The 18,506-nt window shown below is 37.7% G+C and overlaps 1 protein-coding gene across 1 annotated transcript; it reads left to right on the top strand.

Annotated features, from left to right (window-relative positions):
* The first annotated feature begins 749 nt into the window (after positions 1 to 749).
* LOC311069817 (glutathione hydrolase 1 proenzyme-like) lies at positions 750 to 14,938 on the top strand. Its single transcript, XM_084093286.1, has 12 exons — positions 750 to 2,659; positions 2,776 to 2,906; positions 3,340 to 3,429; positions 5,742 to 5,928; positions 6,803 to 6,966; positions 8,536 to 8,685; positions 8,889 to 9,022; positions 9,676 to 9,863; positions 10,886 to 11,001; positions 11,160 to 11,245; positions 14,224 to 14,331; positions 14,570 to 14,938. The coding sequence occupies exons 1-12, from the start codon at positions 2,412 to 2,414 to the stop codon at positions 14,711 to 14,713; spliced, it is 1,746 nt and encodes a 581-aa protein (XP_083949412.1). The 5' UTR covers positions 750 to 2,411; the 3' UTR covers positions 14,714 to 14,938.
* Positions 14,939 to 18,506: the final 3,568 nt, after the last annotated feature.

Below are 18,506 nucleotides of genomic sequence, written 5' to 3'. Positions count from 1 at the left end.
AACCCAAACCCAAATATTTTCAATTAAACATCAACATCTAAACGTATGTTAATTCAGAATAAGAACTTCTGTAGACATATGACAGAAATAAAATTAAATAAATTAAATAATTAAATAAGTAATTAAATTAGAAATAAATTACTGGCAACAATGTTTTACAGTGAACTTGACTTATACTGACAGAAAAGTCAAAGTATATTTGGCCTATACTTTTACTCAATGTTTTGATCAAGATAATACTTAATCGTATAATTAGTTATCCTAAGTATACTTGGCTTGTAGTTGTGTTTAATCTTTTGATTGAGTAGCCTATTAAATATAGCCTACTTTTCCCCCCACATATGCCGCTACAGCACAGCTTTGAACTCAGGCAAAGGAAAGTTTTCTTATTCCCCATGTTCAGTACATGTTGAAGATATTAGAAGACATGTTTGTCGTAAGAGTTTTATAGTAAGAATATAGGGTTTCGTGCTGGCCGCTCCATAGCAGACATGGTGTTCTGTGTTCGTCAACTACAGGAAAAGTGTATTGAACAGCATAAACCTCTGTTCTTGGTGTTTGTAGACTTGACCAAGGCTTTTGACCACGTTAGTCGATCTGGACTTTTCCTCATCCTACAAAGACTTGGCTGCCCTCCAAAGTTACTGAAGGTGATCACTGAGTTTCATGAGGGCATGAAGGCAACTGTACAGTCTGAAGGCACTCGCTCTAACGAGTTCCAGATAAGGTGTGGGGTAAAGCAAGGACAAATCCTACCCTCTTCGGAATTTTCTTCTCTGCCCTACTACGCTGTGCCTTCCCTGCAGCTCAGGAAAACTGTTCAATCTGGCCAGACTGCGGGCGAAGACTAAAGTACGCCATGTTCTGGTATGTGAGCTGCTTTATGCTGATGATGCTGCCTTTGTTGCCCACTCAGAGGCAGATCTACAACTACTCTGCTCATCTTTTGCCGCTGCATGTTTAGAGTTTGATTTGCAGATTAGTCTTAAAAAGACAGTTATCCTTGCCCAAACTGCAACCCTAAACCCTACAGTATACATTAACAAGACATGTCTATGTGTGGTAGACAAATTCACCTACCTGGGTTCCACAGTATCAAACAACAATAACCTTGACGCAGAGCTTGACATGCATATTGGGAAGGCATCATCAATGTTTGGAAAATTGAGCAAGCGTGTCTGGCACAACAATAACCTCTCATTGCTCCTCAAAGTCTGTGTATACCATGCATGTGTACTTAGCACCTTACTATATGCAAGTGAGACATGGACAACATACAGGAGGTACGAACACCGCTTCAACGCCTTCCATTTTCGCTGCCTTCTCTCCATACTGGGTGTATGCTGGAAGGACCATGTGCCAAACTCTGTCATATTTGAGAGAACTGGTTCTAGTGATCTGTAAACCATTCTTCGTGAACGCCACCTCCGTTAGACTGGGCATATTTATCGAATGAATGACACTCGCAAGGTCACATGAGACACAGCCATCTTCTAACCGTATACATTCTGGGAACTATATTCTCAGAAGGCGAAGCACTGCTACTTCTGCGGAGTGATTTACTTCAACTCTGAGCGAACTCTCTTCTCCTCACCACGGGGCTTCTCAGGCGCTGCGAGCAAATCACTCCGCCCAAGTAGCAGTGCTTCACCTTCTGAGAATATATTTCCCAGTATGTATACGGTTAGAAGATGGCTGTGTCTCATGTGACCTTGTTATTTGTACACGGTGTGACTATACAAATCACAACATGTAAATAGGAAAATGTTGGCGTTATTTTGTCACTTATTGAGAGCAGTATGCTAGCTGGAGCCGTTTACCTCCAGTCTTTGTGCTAAGCTAGGCTATCGGTGGGTACGTCAGACAGAGATACGGCACGCACGGAGATGAAAAGGGTATGTATGGACTTATCTAACTCTGGGGGATATGGTGAATAAGCTAAAGTCCCAAAAAGTCGGTGTGCTCCTTTAAGAGGAATCTTCAGGCCTTCTCCATCAAAGTTATTGTGAAATAATGATTATTACCATTATTTTATGGTTAAAACATAACCAACACCATCAGATCACCTTTTCTCTTTGTTCATCTGGCTGTTATAACTCAGATACAGCAGCCAAACAAAATCTAAAGTAAATGATTTAAGGTCAAGAGCGGTTTAAAATTAAAATTACGGTTTCCTCCTTCAGTGATTCTGCCTGTTAACATCAGGTGTCTTCAATGTTGGCAATAAAAAAAAAAAAAATTGAAAATGTTTTTTGTAAATTTTACTCATTTTAAATGGGTAATTTTTAAGGAATTAATTTGATTAATTATTACTCAATTCTAATTTGTTAAATTTAATTAATAATATTGCTTGTAATCTGTTGCCACAATTTTATTGATTAGATATAGCGTATTCATTTTTACAGTGTGTAATGAATAAATATGAAACTTCTCAAACTGTACTCTGGTGGTTTACTTTCAGATATTGGTTTGCCATTGTGATTGCAGTGGTTTTACTGGTGCTCATTCTGACACTCTCTCTGACACTCACTAAGAGACCCACTCCGACATCCACTGGTAATTGCTATGATAGAGCAGCGGATGCTGCGAATTGCTCTGATAATTGCTATGCTAAAGCAGCAGTTGCAACGGATGCTGAGAATTGCTCTAAGATTGGGAGGTACAGAACGATTACAAAGAGACACATTTATGTTTCTGGGAGAAATTTTACAACCCTAGACTGCATTAATAATATAAAGTTCACTTGACTTTACACAGAGCTCTTTGTGTTTGCAGTGACATGTTGAAGCGTAACGGTTCAGTAGTTGATGCTGCTATTGCTGCTCTGCTGTGTCTGAGTGTGGTCAATCCCCACAACATGGGCATCGGAGGAGGAGTGGTTTTCACCATATACAATGCATCAACAGGTATACAGATATAGGCTTTGAGAGACTTAAATCAGACTCCCACAACAATCTCCCACAACGGCTACATATCAAGAAACAAAAAACATGCCTCCTATGAGTGTTTATCTTTATAAAGCACGTCTTGAGCTACTAAATGTTTTCTAATGTCCAGTATCTGAAGATTGTCTGGGGCTGAGCTGAAAAACAGTGCCCTTAGTTAAACTTGATGCAGATTTCATTTGCCATTCAGCAGATACAATGAATCATTAAAGAAGTGGCTTCCTGCAACACTGTATATGACTGCCATTTTTAAGCTGCACCACAGCTTGCTATTAAAGATCTCAAGTTAGATCCTTTAATTCTTCAGTGTCCTATCTGGCCGAATCACTGCAACCTCTTGACCACTGGGCCACATCTTTGTGCTAAATTAAAAGTTTCATGCTTTTACCTTCAGGAATGGTGGAGACAATTAATGCTAGAGAAACCGCTCCAATGAATGCTTTACAGAACATGTTTGACAATGACACTGGGAAAGAAAAACCAGGTAAACCAGCATAAATCTACATATCTCCAAATCCAGCCTCCATTAAGGTTTTAAAGCAGATTCAGTATAAGCACATTCGTCCACACATTAAAACATTAAAACAGCTAAGGTATGTCTCTGTTTGTTTTTGTTTTTTTTCATTTGGCCATTGAATGACTTGACTTGTCTGTTTTATATGAATCTCATGCCAGGGTTGTATATCGCTGTGCCACACTGTTAGACCTTACCGGGTTTTTTTACAGTAAAATACTGGCAACACTGTTGCCAGTAATATACTGTTAATTGTACAGTTCTTTACTGTAATCTAGTTTGTTTCTGTAAAAATGCACTAAATTATAGTTAACTAATTACACTTGCAGAAACCGACTGCCTTAAATTGACCAACTATCATTTAAATGTATTAACTAAAATGTATAATGCATTAATAATGTGAGCAAAGCATTACTGTGAACTTCTTTCATTTGAGACCACTAAAAAACTATTGTACATAAAAAGATTTCCACTGGATCAGCAACTACACAGTCACCGCCTGTTAAATAAAGCAACATGCAGCATATCATCAATGTTTGTAGATCTTCTCCTGGACTGAAGCACAGGCTCTACTCTTCTGCACAATGGTGACCCAAAAAAATAATTTTACAGTAAACTACTGGCAACAGTGTTGCCAGTATAAACCTGTTTTATAACTTTCAGTTTATTACTGTTAAAATACATTTTGTGGGTGTGTCTTTTTTATCTTACACAGTTAACCCTTTCAACCCCTCAGGGAAATCCACACTACGAGTAAAAAGTAACGATGCAGTGAGATAATTAAGGGAATATGTAAGTGATTGTAAGCAGAATCACTGAAGAAAAGAGAAACACAAGAACAGAAAATAGAGAAACACAATAACTACGACTGACTTCCAGCCATTACACATTATTACACTTATTATTAACCAGTATGACTTTATTTCTGTCATACAGAAGTTGTTATTGAGATGTTTAATTGAAAATGTTTGGTTTGAAGTTACCGTTATAGAGATCAGTGCTTGCTTTAGTTGGGATGCTGATGCTAAAACATTAGCTTTTCTTTTGCTGCTTGAGCTGTGTTTTTGCAAGTCACACTTGTGCACACACAGTTTATGAATGACTGCAGTTATAATGATTATGATGACAAAATCATCATATTGCCTGTTCATTCACTAAGGAATTTATTCTCACTTATTCAGAGTTTAATCCTCAATCAAAAGTGTTACATTACCACCACTGTGAAAACGCAGCAATAAGATACAATGACTCTTTTTTTTTTTTAACACATGATGCATAACCAGAGAAACAGAGCTACACTGTGTTTTAGAATCACCGAGATATCACAATTTAGCACATGAATCTCAACAATGGTGGCAATATTTCTTTTTTATTATTATTATTATTATTCATGCAGCAGTGCATGCTGGGAGTTTTATATTATCCTGGAACCCAGCATGCATTGCGACATGAAACTTTTCACCATTGTTGAGATTCATATGCTGATTGTTGATGTCTGTGTGTGTCTGAGCCAAGCAGGAGTAAAATAAAATTGAATGCACTATATGATTGTTATTTTTCAGAAGACCTGATTTCAGAAATATTGATTTCATTTTGTAGATTCACAGATATATGCTAAATATGAGATAACTATAATTTCAATGACAATATACAGGAAAAATCTGAAAATCAGGCATGTCCAGGATGATTGTGACATCACCACAAAAAAATAAAAACACCTGATCATCTTCCTCTTGACTTTTTCTTGCCATAACAAATGTGTTTTATAAACTCACTGTTACAGCAGTCAGAGAGAGATGAATGGTAAGAAGTCCAGGGACAAGAGACCAACTAAAGCAAATACTGATCTCCATCATGGTGACAACAAACTTTATTAATAACTAAATCTCTGTTAATTCTCAACAAGAACTTTTGTACATGTATGAAAGAAATAATCGTGAACTGGTTTGTAAACTGGTTTCACACTCAGTGTGGCTAGAAGTCAGTTGTAGTTCTTGTGTTTCTCTTTTTTCTGTTCTTGTTTCTCTGTCCTTCAGTGATTCTGCTTATCAGGTGTTCATCAGTGTCTCAATTCACTCACTTCTTTTCATTCAAGTGGACTATATTAGTGAACTAATGTAGGGAATAGTGAATGAGGGTATAGGGTGTGATGGTGAAAACAGCCTCTGAGTGTCGACTTTGAGCACTGTTAATTCACAGTATATTCCTGTAGGCTACTTTTATTTTCTACGGTATATTACTGTTTTAATGGAAAATGGTATAATATTGTCAGAATTTTACAGCAAGGGTTAACAGTGCAGGAGAACTGCGTGGTTATCAGATGGCACACGAAAGACACGGGAGACTGCCATGGAAGGAGCTGTTTAAGCCCAGTATAAATCTGGCAAAGGATGGTTTTCTGATTGGCAAGGCCTTGGCTAATGCCATCAAGGAGACTTGTGACACAATTCAGAATGATAAAACATTGTGGTAAGAATAAGTCAACTGTGAACAACCGTAAAACTAATTTTCCCAAAAAAAAAAAAAAAAAAATTCTCAATGGCAAATATCCTACTGTCAGGAGAATGCTCTGTTTCATTGTGTTTGTTCTTCACTTGACATAGGCTAAGTTTACACGTGGATGGCCATTTCATAAACGGACATTTCACCCCTCTTCATTTTCAAAAATAACATTGTGCACACGAACCCGTGTATATGCTGTCAAGAGCATGCCAAACCTGTAGGTGGCAGTGTAACGAGAAGCTCAAGCCCAACTTAGCCAATCAGAATCCCGAAAATAGTCACATTCTGTGACGTCGCTGCCTAAAACTCTGTTTTTCTCAGTTTACATGCAAACATGCAAACAAAGATTTTCAAAATCTCCACTCTGGCCGGAGTTTTTAGAAAGAATCGGTTTCATTGGCGAATTCTTCGTTTGCGTGTAAACGAAGGGCGCAAACGAAGGGAAATGTCTCCGTTTTTCAAAATAACCAAGTACGTGTAAACGGGGCCATAGTTTCTAGTCTGTGTCAGTTTCATTCAGTTCACCTGTTGTTCATTAATTAACTCATTAGTTCCCTCATTTAGTTCTGGTATAACTACTCCCTGTTTTGTTCAGTTCTTTGTTCTTTCTTGTCAGCATTGAGTGGTTGTTTTTCTGTGTTTTTGCTTTCATTGTTGGATTTAAGACTATTTCCTGGTATTCTCATTCGTTGTGCACTTCCTTGCAACAGCCACCAGTGACACTACAACACAGATCTGACACTATTATAACATTATATATCTCTACTTACAGCATGTTTCCTAGAGCATTAGCCTTTTAATTTATGGAATGATCTTCTGTTCTTCTTTTTCTTCTTTCCAGGAAAGTGTTTTGCAATAAATCAGATAATACACCCTTGAAGGAAAATGACACTCTAAGTTTTCCTGAACTAGCTGTCACCTATAAGAAGATCTCAGATAAAGGAGCAGATGTCTTTTATAATGGGTCATTAACTCAGACTATAGTGGATGATATCAAGGCTAGAGGTTATTTCATGCTTAAATTTGACTTTATTCGTCTACTGTCGAGTTCACACTACACGATTTTAGGCACGATTTTCACTTGCCAACCGGTTTTGCGAGATCCTCAACAAATGGCCGAAATCATAGGCAAATCAGTGCTCGTTCACGCGAGTGACAATCACTAAAACAATTCACGCAGTGTGAGTTATCAAAGACGTGATCTGAGAGAGTCGCTGATGCCCGTGATATATTTGACATGCTAAATATCTGGACCTGTCGGCGATTCAAAATCCTGCTGTGTGAATGTGTTCAAAATCCTGTTGTGTGAAAGTGTTCAAAATCCTGCTTTGTGAAAGTGTTCAAAATCTTTGCTTTGTGAAAGTGTTCAAAATCTTGCTTTGTGAAAGTGTTCAAAATCCTGCTTTGTGAAAGTGTTCAAAATCTTGCTTTGTGAAAGTGTTCAAAATCCTGCTTTGTGAAAGTGTTCAAAATCCTGCTTTGTGAAAGTGTTCAAAATCTTGCTTTGTGAAAGTGTTCAAAATCTTGCTTTGTGAAAGTGTTCAAAATCCTGCTTTGTGAAAGTGTTCAAAATCTTGCTTTGTGAAAGTGTTCAAAATCCTGCTTTGTGAAAGTGTTCAAAATCTTGCTTTGTGAAAGTGTTCAAAATCCTGCTTTGTGAAAGTGTTCAAAATCCTGCTTTGTGAAAGTGTTCAAAATCTTGCTTTGTGAAAGTGTTCAAAATCCTGCTTTGTGAAAGTGTTCAAAATCCTGCTTTGTGAAAGTGTTCAAAATCTTGCTTTGTGAAAGTGTTCAAAATCTTGCTTTGTGAAAGTGTTCAAAATCCTGCTTTGTGAAAGTGTTCAAAATCTTGCTTTGTGAAAGTGTTCAAAATCCTGCTTTGTGAAAGTGTTCAAAATCCTGCTTTGTGAAAGTGTTCAAAATCTTGCTTTGTGAAAGTGTTCAAAATCTTGCTTTGTGAAAGTGTTCAAAATCCTGTTGTGTGAATGTGTTCTGACTGAAAACTACATCGGCGATGACCTGCAGCCAATGAGAGCAAGATACAGGACAGCGGGAAGTTCGGGAAGGAGTTATAGACCAGAATATCAGTATTTTAATATATATATTTATAATTATATCAAACAGAAACAAAGCAAAACCATTTGCTTGCAAAATTATTTATTTACCCCAACTCTCTTTGCTGAAACACAATCCTTGCTCCCCTCGTCTCCCCAAACATTCTCTCCTGCATCTGTTTTTTTTTTCTCTTTTTCGCTGCAAATCAGCGCACAGACAATTTGGATCACAAACTTCTTGCAGGCTATCATTTTTAATAACAATTTCAGTGTGGCGCTAGAACTCCTGTCTCACGCACGTGTGATCTTGCATTATTTCCTGATCACTTCTCGCGTGTGTTTGGTTGTGAAACGTAGTTTGCGGACCAGAAGCAGAAGTTGTCGGCGATTCTTTATGTAAAGTCATGCAGTGTGAAACCTCCTGTCGCCGATCCATCGTGCAGTGTGAACACAGCAGTGACTGAATGTTACCCCAGATAGTCCTGCAGTGTGAAAAGAACTGTGATCTTTCATTACACAGGAGGCAATATAACACGTAAGGACCTACGGGATTATAAGCCAGTGCTGACTGAGTATGCATTAAACTTTACTGTGGGGAAATACACATTTCTTGCTCCTGATGCTCCATTCGGTGGACCTGTACTCGCTCTGATACTCAACATACTCAAAGGTCAGTGAGTGTGTGTCTATGACAACGTTCACACAGCATCAGAATAAGGTTGTCAGTCCTATATTTCAGTCCTTAATAAGGTTAGTCACACATAATTCAGTTTTGTGTTCTGTGCACGACTCAAATGCTGAGTGTCAGGTTTCAGAAATTGTGTGACAGATAATGATTTTGATTGTAAGCAGTTGAAAAACCTGTAATTTCAGGTTACAACATCTCAAACAGCAGCAATGTGTCCACAAGAGAGAAAAAGACTTTGATGTATCATCGTATGATAGAGGCGTTCCGCTTCACTGATGTCCAAAAGAGAAAACTGGGACGTTATGAAAACATCACTGAGGTGAGTTCAACTTTATGGATTCTTATGGTTTTAAAGAGATAATTCAACAAAAAAAAAAAACAATTCTGGGACTCCAAAGAGACAAGATGGGGAAACTTTTCCCTCCATACTTTAGCAGTTCAGTGTGACCCTTTCAAGCTCCAAACACATCAAATACGTACCACAAATGTTGGATGAAAAGCCTTGTGACGTAATAGCAGTCTGATATATAGCATGACCGCAGCTTGAATCCAGACTCAAGGTCCTTGCCGATCCTGTTCCACTCATTCTGCCCAATTGTTTCCCGTCTCATCTCCGCTGTCCTGTTCAATAAAGAAATAAAAGACCAAAAATTTACTCAAAAAATTTACCATATAAAAGCTCCATATGACTTGTCCACTTTTATTTCCAAATGTCGAATCCATAGCTTTGTGTGAGAAGCAGACTGAAAATCACGTGTTTATTCACTGATAATGTTCCCTTCCACATATATGAACCAAATGTGATGTAAGTAGTGACATGACACACACAAGATCTGAAAACACCTGCAGTTAGTGACATCAAACTGATGCGACTGATTCATCGTGATCGATCATGTGATTATAGCAGACGTCATTTTATCAAAGCTTTTCCCTGTTTCTATATTTATGTGTTTTGTAAATTTTGTTTAACAGTTGGTCAAAAATATGACCTCAGACAGCTTTGCGGACCACATCAGGAGTAAGATTAATGATGTCTTCAAACAAACCAGCTATGATGATGAGAACATTGATACAGTGCCTGATGACCATGGCACATCTCACCTGTCTATTATCGCAGAAGATGGGAGTGCAGTGGCAGTCACCAGCAGCATCAATAACGAGTAAGAGAAATATTAAGAGACAAAGAGATGAAGAATTTGTCAATGGGATGACGTGGTGTCTGCTGCTTATATAGTACCCTCGTGAACAAAGAGAAAAGGTTATCTGATGTTGTTTGTGTTTTTGTTGGTCACTGAACTCATTTAGAGTCTAATCCTTAGGTCTAAAGTTAGGTATATTTTATTGATAATAGCATCACTGTCCTTGTACAACATCATATATATATATATTTTTAGCATTTTTTATGTAATCCAGAGTATTTCTTAAAGGGGTCATATAATGCCATTTTTGTACAAGCTAATATGATTCTTTAGGTTCTAAATTAAAAGTTTGTAATATACTTTAATTAAAAATTCTCATTAGTATTGTAAGAAAACATGCCGTAACCCAGCTAGAAAACTTTTGTTCTAAAAATAATATTTATTAATCCTATATCTGAGAATACAGCATGAGATCCAGCAATGTTTCTGTAATCAATTATCATATAGTGCATTAAAACATTTTGAACAATTTTATTTATTTTTTGCCACCATTGTTGAGATTCATGTGCTGATATCTCTGTTTCTATAAAGCAGTGTAACTCAGTGTGTCTGTCTGTGCCAGCCATCATTGTAATTGGTTGCTGTAGTTTCACAGTGGTGGTAAAGTAACACTTTTGATGCTAAATTAAACTCTGAATAAGAAATCTCTTTATTTAAACATGTTTAGTCTCAAATGAAATAAGTTCACAGTAATACTTTGCTCACATAGTTAGTCCATTATAAATATTAGTTAATCCATTTAAATGCAGTTTAAGGCAGTTGGTTTCTACAAGTGAAATTAGTTAACCCAAATTTTAATTTAGTGCATGGTATTTTTACAGTTACATATTGTAGATTAGATTATAGTAAAGAACTGTACAGTTAACAGTAAATTACTGGCAACACATAAGCCTGGTAAGGTCTAACAGTGTAGTTTATGAAACACTGTTGCTTTGCTGTTGTTTTCAATCTTGTCGTCTGGATCTTGTTTTGTGTTCTCACAGGTTTGGCTCTAAAGTGAGGTCACCCTCAACAGGCATTATATTTAATGACCAAATGAAGGATTTCATCGATCCTAAGGGGAAAAATGGAGTTTACAAAAACTACTTAATTAAACCAGGTAAAGCAAATGGCATGCCTTGAGTTTAAATGAGTTACAATGTTGAGCACAAGTAAAACCACCAATATAAATATAAAAGTTCACATGTAAGATATATAACTATTTGTTTTGACAAGGTAAATGGCCACCTTCATCAATGTGTCCCACAATAATATTAGACGAAAACAGAAGTCAAAATGAGGAGAAAGTCAGAATGGTGGTTGGAGGTTCAGGTGGGACAAATATCACCACTGCAACTGCTCAGGTAACAAAATACACTGTCGAGCGCTGAACAATTAAAGCTTTGCTCAATTTAACATAACGCCTCATGTGATCTCACGCAGCAGATCTGAAGCGGAAAAGCATGTAAACACAATATCTGTCCTTCATATCAAGTCATATTTGTAAAAAGGTAGCCATGACCAAGGAAAGCGAAATCTTTCAAAAATCATCCTTTTAAGGATATGTCTAATGAATGGCGTCAGCGCTGTTCAATACAATGAATCAATGCCATTGATCATGAAGGGACGCATCAGCTTCAGCATTGCTGCTCAGATGAGCCTTGTAAAGTGGAGTTCAAAGTTTAAATTAAATATTAAAATAATTAACAGCTTGTTTCATTACATCTATCTTTGAATGCATCCGCATTTTTACATTTCCGTTGAATGAACAGTTTAATGACTGAGTGAGAGCCTGTCTAGAATGCGCAGAGACTTTCAATGCCTGGTGAAATATCAGCAGAAAGCCTCTCGTAAAGTGAGATTCAAGGAACTAACTGTTATATAACAATGGCCTAACAAGCTCATTGTCAGGTTTATGTTGTGTTTATTATATTATGTGGACCCGACCCTTATTTTGACATTGTATCTTCATTTCACTCCGCTTCGTTTTAACTGACTTTTTAGTTTCGGTTTCATTACTGAACATGTACTCGTCTTTGTGCCAGCTGACCACAGCGTAACACTTATTAGCAAGAAACACAGCAAACTCCCCAGTGTTAAATTAACACTCCTCGGTGTACATATAGGTCCAACAACAGGGTGTTAAAAATTAACACTGAAGCAGTGTTGAAGTTAATGAGATAATTAAGTGATTAATTAAGTGATGATTGGCCATTAGTGGTGACACCTGATGTTAATAAGAAGAATCATTGAAGGAAATAGAAACAAGAAGAACAGAAAAAAAGAGAAACACAAGAACTACTGACTTCGAGCCATTACACATTGTTGCACTTATTATTTTACCAGTTTGACTTTATTTCTGTCATACATCTACAAAAGTTCTTGAGATTAAACAGAAGTTTAGATGGTAATGTTTTATGGAATATTTCGTTTCAAGTCACCATTGTGGTGGTCAGTGTTTGCTTTAGTTGGGCTTTTGGTCCTTTTCTTGTTTAATAGTTAGTTTTTCTTTGACTATTCCAACATTGTGTTTATAAAGCACATTTGTTACCGCAAGAGAAAACCTGCTCACAATATGTTGTGATACTGACATTGTCCTGATGTCATTCTGAGTCTAAATCTTTGACTATATGCTTGATGTCTTGTTTTAGTATTGGTGATTTGTTGCTCTGAGATTTTACAGTTTGAGATCCAATAGCAATATGAAACATTTTGAAAACATTTTGTGCACATAAGTTATTGTTTTAAAACACACAGACATCAAGAATCAGCATATGAATCTCAACAATGGTGACAATAAACAAACTAGTGACGAACAGATCAACTCTGAACATCACAAAACTAAAGTCATAATAAAACAATGGCAAAATAAAAGCAAACAGGAAAAAACAATGAAAATTAAAGGACAGTTCAGCTGCATAATTTATTCATGCTGCAATGCATGATGTGAACCATGAATGCATTTTGATTGGTGGCTCCCATCATGCACTGCAACATGAAGCATTTGTTTGATTGTCACCATTGTTGAGATTCATATGTAGAATCTTGATGTCTGTGTGTGATTTTAAAACTTTCAGATTTTGTTAAGGTCTGTTAAAATTAGCTATTGTAATTCATTTGAATAAAACGTGTAAAATCAGTATATAATGCTGGTTCAGTGAATCAGGCCATTACAAAATTGTAATTTCATCATCAGAACATGACCATCATGACCAGGACTGCATTTCCCAAAAGCATCTTAAGCATAATTTGATCGTAGAACAACTGCAACAAATGGTCTGTACAATCAAATTAGGCTTGCAATGCTTTGTGGGAAACACAGCCCACGTCATAGTTTTTCTTACCATAACAAATGTGCTTTATACACACAGAGTTGGAACAGACAGAGAAAAACTAATTTTGAAAAGGAAAGGGTCAAGAGCCCAACTAAAGCAAACACTGACCACCATAATGGTGACACGAAACGAACCATTCCATTAAACATTACCATCTAAACGTCTCTAAATCTAAATAAGAACGTGTGTAGATGTATGACAGAAATAAAGGCCAACTGGTAATATTAAGTGCAATAATGTGTAATGGCTCGAAGTCAGTAATTCTTGTGTTTCTCTTTTTCTGTTCTTGATGTTTCTCTTTCCTTCAAGGATTCTGCTTATTAACATTAGTTGTCACCACTAATGGCCAATCATCACTTAATTAATCACTTGATTATCTCATTAACTTCAACACTGCTTCAGTGTTCATTTTAACACTCTGTAGTTGGACCTATATGTACACTGAGGAGTGTTAATTTAACACTGGGGAGTTTGCTGTGAATAAATGGAGATAAAAACGCATATCGCGCTGTTGAGTCATTCAAAACTACCTCAAGGGAAATTCCTTTACCACGACAGCCCTACTTGTTTCTTGTTTCTTGGCTATTTCGACAGTACTGACGTAATCTCAGTCTTACTCAATTTAAAATCCGAAATATCAAACATGTTTGATATGATCGGGGCGAGCCTGATTTGTGTGAGAGCAGATCGGGAGCTGCAAGATTCGATCTGTGAATGCCTCACATTACCAGATAATCTGCGCTGCACATCGGAACCGATCGAGGTCATCAACAAGATTTTTTCTCAGATTCTCGGGAGGGGAAAATCAGGGATAAATCGGCCTAAATCTCCTGTAGTGTGAGCCAGGCATTAGAGACACGTCATGCACTTGACTTCCTTGTTCCCGTTCGTCTCCGCACTCGTTTTCCCGCTGCATTACTTTGCCACTAATAGTTTGTGTGATTTTTAAATGTATTTGTTTTTTATCTAAAAACACTTTTCTCTCTGTTCTGTCTCTCTCATCTCAGGTGATCCTAAACTATCTATTCTTTGATTATGACCTGAAGAAAGCTGTTGCAGAACCCAGAGTTCAGACCCAGACGAAAGAGACAAATGTGGACGATTACTTTGATATGGTAGGATTCTTACACAACAAAAGTTTGTCATCTAAATACAGCTTTCCTGTAGCTCAAACAGTAGAGTGTTGGTGCTTGCAACACCAAGGTCATGGGTTTGATTCCTAAGGAAAGCAAGAACTGATAAGAATGTAAATGTGTACCTTGCAATGGAAGTTGCATTGGGTAAATGTGTACATCTAAAATAGATTCACAAAGTGAAAACATTCAACTTTTCTCTCTTTGTTTATGAATTCAGGGTGTAATTAAAGGCTTGAAGGAGAAGAAACATGAAATCTGTGTAAATACTGAATTAACAGCGGTCCAGGCGGTTGTGCGAGAGGGGGACAAACTCTGTGCTGAATCTGACGAGAGGAAAGGCGGTCGTCCTGCTGGATACTGAGAACTGCTCCTGTGCTCACGCTGATGTTGTCAAACTTGTGTTTGACCCAGCAAAAGTAAAACCATTGTCTAGTGACAGATTCAGACTTGTTTGTTGGGGTGTTTAATGGGTGCCAATAAATCTTGAGCAGGGAACGTGCAAAAACTGTTCATAACATTGTTTCAGCCATCCTGCATTATGATATCACACAGCTCATATAAATACTGCAAATATTCTTAGTATTCCAGCTTGTACCTTTTATTTATTTTAGTTTATCTATTGCTAGCATTAGCATTTTGATATCTGCTATATAGCTATCAATATATCCCACTAATCAAAATTGTCCAAAAGACGTCTTTTCAAAGTCTTTGTCACAAAAGTTGGACTTTGAAAAGACGTCCACTCAGGAGCCAGAATGAAAGTTTTTATGACGTCTTTTTTTGACGTGTTCTGCATGTCTGATATAGACATTCATGGAGCCTTCGTACAAGGTTAAAACTAGTTCAGATGTGGCCATTGTGAACATATTTTCAACATCATTTATGGTCTCATTTAGATATAATTTATACTGTTTCTCGACCAAATAAAACTCTCAGGATGCATTAAATTAAACTCACGTTTATTTCAATGTAATTTTCTTTTGTAATTGCAAGCAGCTCACAGACAGTTTGTGTTTGTCCAAAAATCATGAACATAAAGGAAACATCTGTAAATCACACATCTTTGGATCATGAGAGAAACCAGATCTGAAGGAAAGACTTTGTTCTGGCCTTAATCACAGACATAAAATACAGATACTTTGACTATTTCTGTCAGATGTCTACAGAAGATCCTAGTGAGAATTAACAGAGGTTTAGATGTTGATATTTGTTTCATTTGAAGTCACCATTGTGGTGATGAGTGTTTGCTTTAGTTGGGCTCTTGGTCCCTGTTCTTTTTGCGTTAGCTTTTCTTTGGCTGCTGTAACTGTGTTTGTAAAACACAATTGTTGTGGCAGAAAACGCGAAGAAAAAGTAAGATCAGCTATTATCAGCAAAATCTCTAGTCGGTACCTCTCAACCTCATGCACAATCTCAGGCTCCTTCCCCGCCAGCGAGGTGAGGCTCCATGTCCCTAGAGCTAGTTTCAGTGTCCGGGGATCGGGTTGTCGAGGCCCTCGCCTTCGACTGCTGCCCAATCCACTAAGCACCAGCCCCTTACAGTCTCTACTGCAGGTGGTGAGCCCACGGGAGGGCGGCCCCACATTGCTCCTTCGGGCTAAGCCTGGCCGGACCCCATGGGGGGAGGCCCGGCCACCAGGCACTCGCATACAAGCCCCAACCCCCGGGCCTGGCTCCAAGGTAGGGCCCCGGCTGCGCCATGCCAGGCAACATCACGGTCCTCGATTTTAAGTCCGTCATAAGAGGTTTTTGAACTGCTCTTAGTCTGACCCGTCACCTAGGACCTATTTGCCTTGGGAGACCCTACCAGGGGCAAATAGCCCTGGACAACATAGCTCTTAGGGTCATGCGGGTACTCAAACCCCAACACCACGGTAAGGTGGCAGTTCAAGGAGGGGGATCAACTACAGATCAAACATTCTGAATTTTAATTTTAAATGTATTGTAGGTAAAATAAATCTACAGACATACATTCAGACAGACATGAAGAATCAGCATATGAATATCAATGATTCATGCTGCAATGCATGCTGGGAGCTATGAGTTTTATACTGTGGTTTCTCCCAGCATGCATTGCAGCATGACTCATTTCACCATTGTTGATATTCAAAAAAGTAAAAACTTGAAAGCCATACAAACTATACAAGCTGTTTAACCTGTAAACTGTCACCTTCTTTCTGAACTGATATATCTGAACTTAAACGGCTATAGTTCATGAAAGCAGATTTAAAGTTGGTCTCTTGTTACAAAAGACACTTCAAAAACATTTGTGAATAAAAATTATAGGAGATTAAGTTTATTAAAGTAAGTGTATTGAATTCAACGTTTACTAAAACAGAAAAACCACAGAAAATCACAGCCAGAATGTCTTTGTTCTGAATTTACTGATATCACAAAGATTGAGCCGCTAAAATGTTTTAAAGCACTGTTTTAAATTCAATGTCCAATTTCGGACTGATTTGAATGTTTAAACTTTTGAATTATACCTAATTATATCACATATATGAAAATATGTGATGGAAACACACATTTTTACAACATGCATGATTCTCAATAAAACAATGTTTATGCTGATGCCAAATCAAACTATTATATTTGATAAAACCAACATTAACTAGAGCTAATATTCTGTTAAGTGTTTTTATACATGTATGAAATATATAAACCCAAACTCACATATTTATGCAGAGCTCAATTAAGAAACATCAATATATCCATACCCAGCTAACAGACTTTTGTTATAAGAACGTTCTCCAAATATTCAGTGTTGGTTCTGGAAACGTGAAAAATGTCCAGTTTTCTTGACGTTAGAGGAACGTGTTTTAAAAGGTATAATGTTCCTCAAACATTCTTTCAACTTAATTTTGATTTAAAGTTCAACATTTTAGGAATGTTGATTTCTAACATTCCAGGAACATTAACATATATAGTTTCCTTAATGTTACTAGAATGTTATTTAAAGGTTAGTGTGATGTTCCTGAAACATTCTTTCAATCATCTTTCGAAAGAGTAATAAGAACACAAACTACAACTTTATTCAGACACAGCCTTAGATGAACTGAAGATAAAAGACATTAACTCTCTGAAGATCTGATTAAACAACTCCACAAACAGCATTACCAGCTTCACTTATTACTAACCAGACTGACTTTAAAAGTTTAAAGAATGTTTGAGGAACATTATACCTTTTAAAAAACGTTACTCTAACGTCAAGAAAACTTGACATTTTTTAATGTTCCCAGAACCAACACTGAATATTCGGAGAACGTTCTTATAACAAAAGTCTGTTAGCTGGGTGTAAACACAACCTCAAAAGCACTGGCTGTGTGTAAAGGCTCTATGAAGGGATTTTTACAGGCCTCTATTGTAGCTTTATCCTTCATTCATAGAGACTCAGAAGACTGTTGTCTTTAACCAGCACATGCAAACTGAACTGAAACTGATCTGAAAGAATGAATCAGGGGAATGAAAGCACAGAGTAGTCGAGTCCTCTGCTGCTCTCTGGAGGAAATCACACAATAATTCATCTGATCATCTGTGGAAATACTGCCAGAACAGCACACGTATACCACAACTGCAAACATGACAAGTGCTTATTAATGAATGAACACGTCTCGGTTACGACTGTAACCCTTGTTCCCTGAGAAGGGAACGAGACACTGCATCGATATCTACACTTTGGGGAACACCCCTCAGCGTAACGCCTTTGAAGCATGAATGAAACTAAGCCAATCGTGATTGGTGTTGCGTCATGACGTAACGTGTGACGGCAAGCACAGAAGCTATAAGTGGACGTCGGCACACAACAGCGTAAGCTTCTGTGATGAAGCAAGTCGCTCCCAGGCGGGGGGAGTTGTGGCAAAGGGACACAGTGTCTTGTTCCCTTCTCAGAGAACAAGGGTTACAGTCGTAACTCGAGACGTTCCCTTTCGAGGGAACCCGCTCTGCGTCGATATCGACACTTTTGGGGAACGAGTACCCACTATGCCACCATGAGCCCCGCCTGACCCAGTGTGAGGCTGAAAAGGAAGGTCCAGACTGTAAAATCTCATAAATGTATGAGGGGTGGCTCATCATCCTTCACATATATCCTGGATAGCAGCTCCTGAGAGAAGGGCTCTAGATCAGGGGTTCTCAACCTATTGCAACTCATG

Source organism: Abramis brama, assembly GCF_963993115.1.
Source record: "Abramis brama genome assembly, chromosome: 2".
Classification (NCBI taxonomy): domain Eukaryota; kingdom Metazoa; phylum Chordata; class Actinopteri; order Cypriniformes; family Leuciscidae; genus Abramis; species Abramis brama.
Note: the sequence above shows the minus strand (reverse complement) of the source record. Positions and strands in the feature narration are given on the sequence as shown.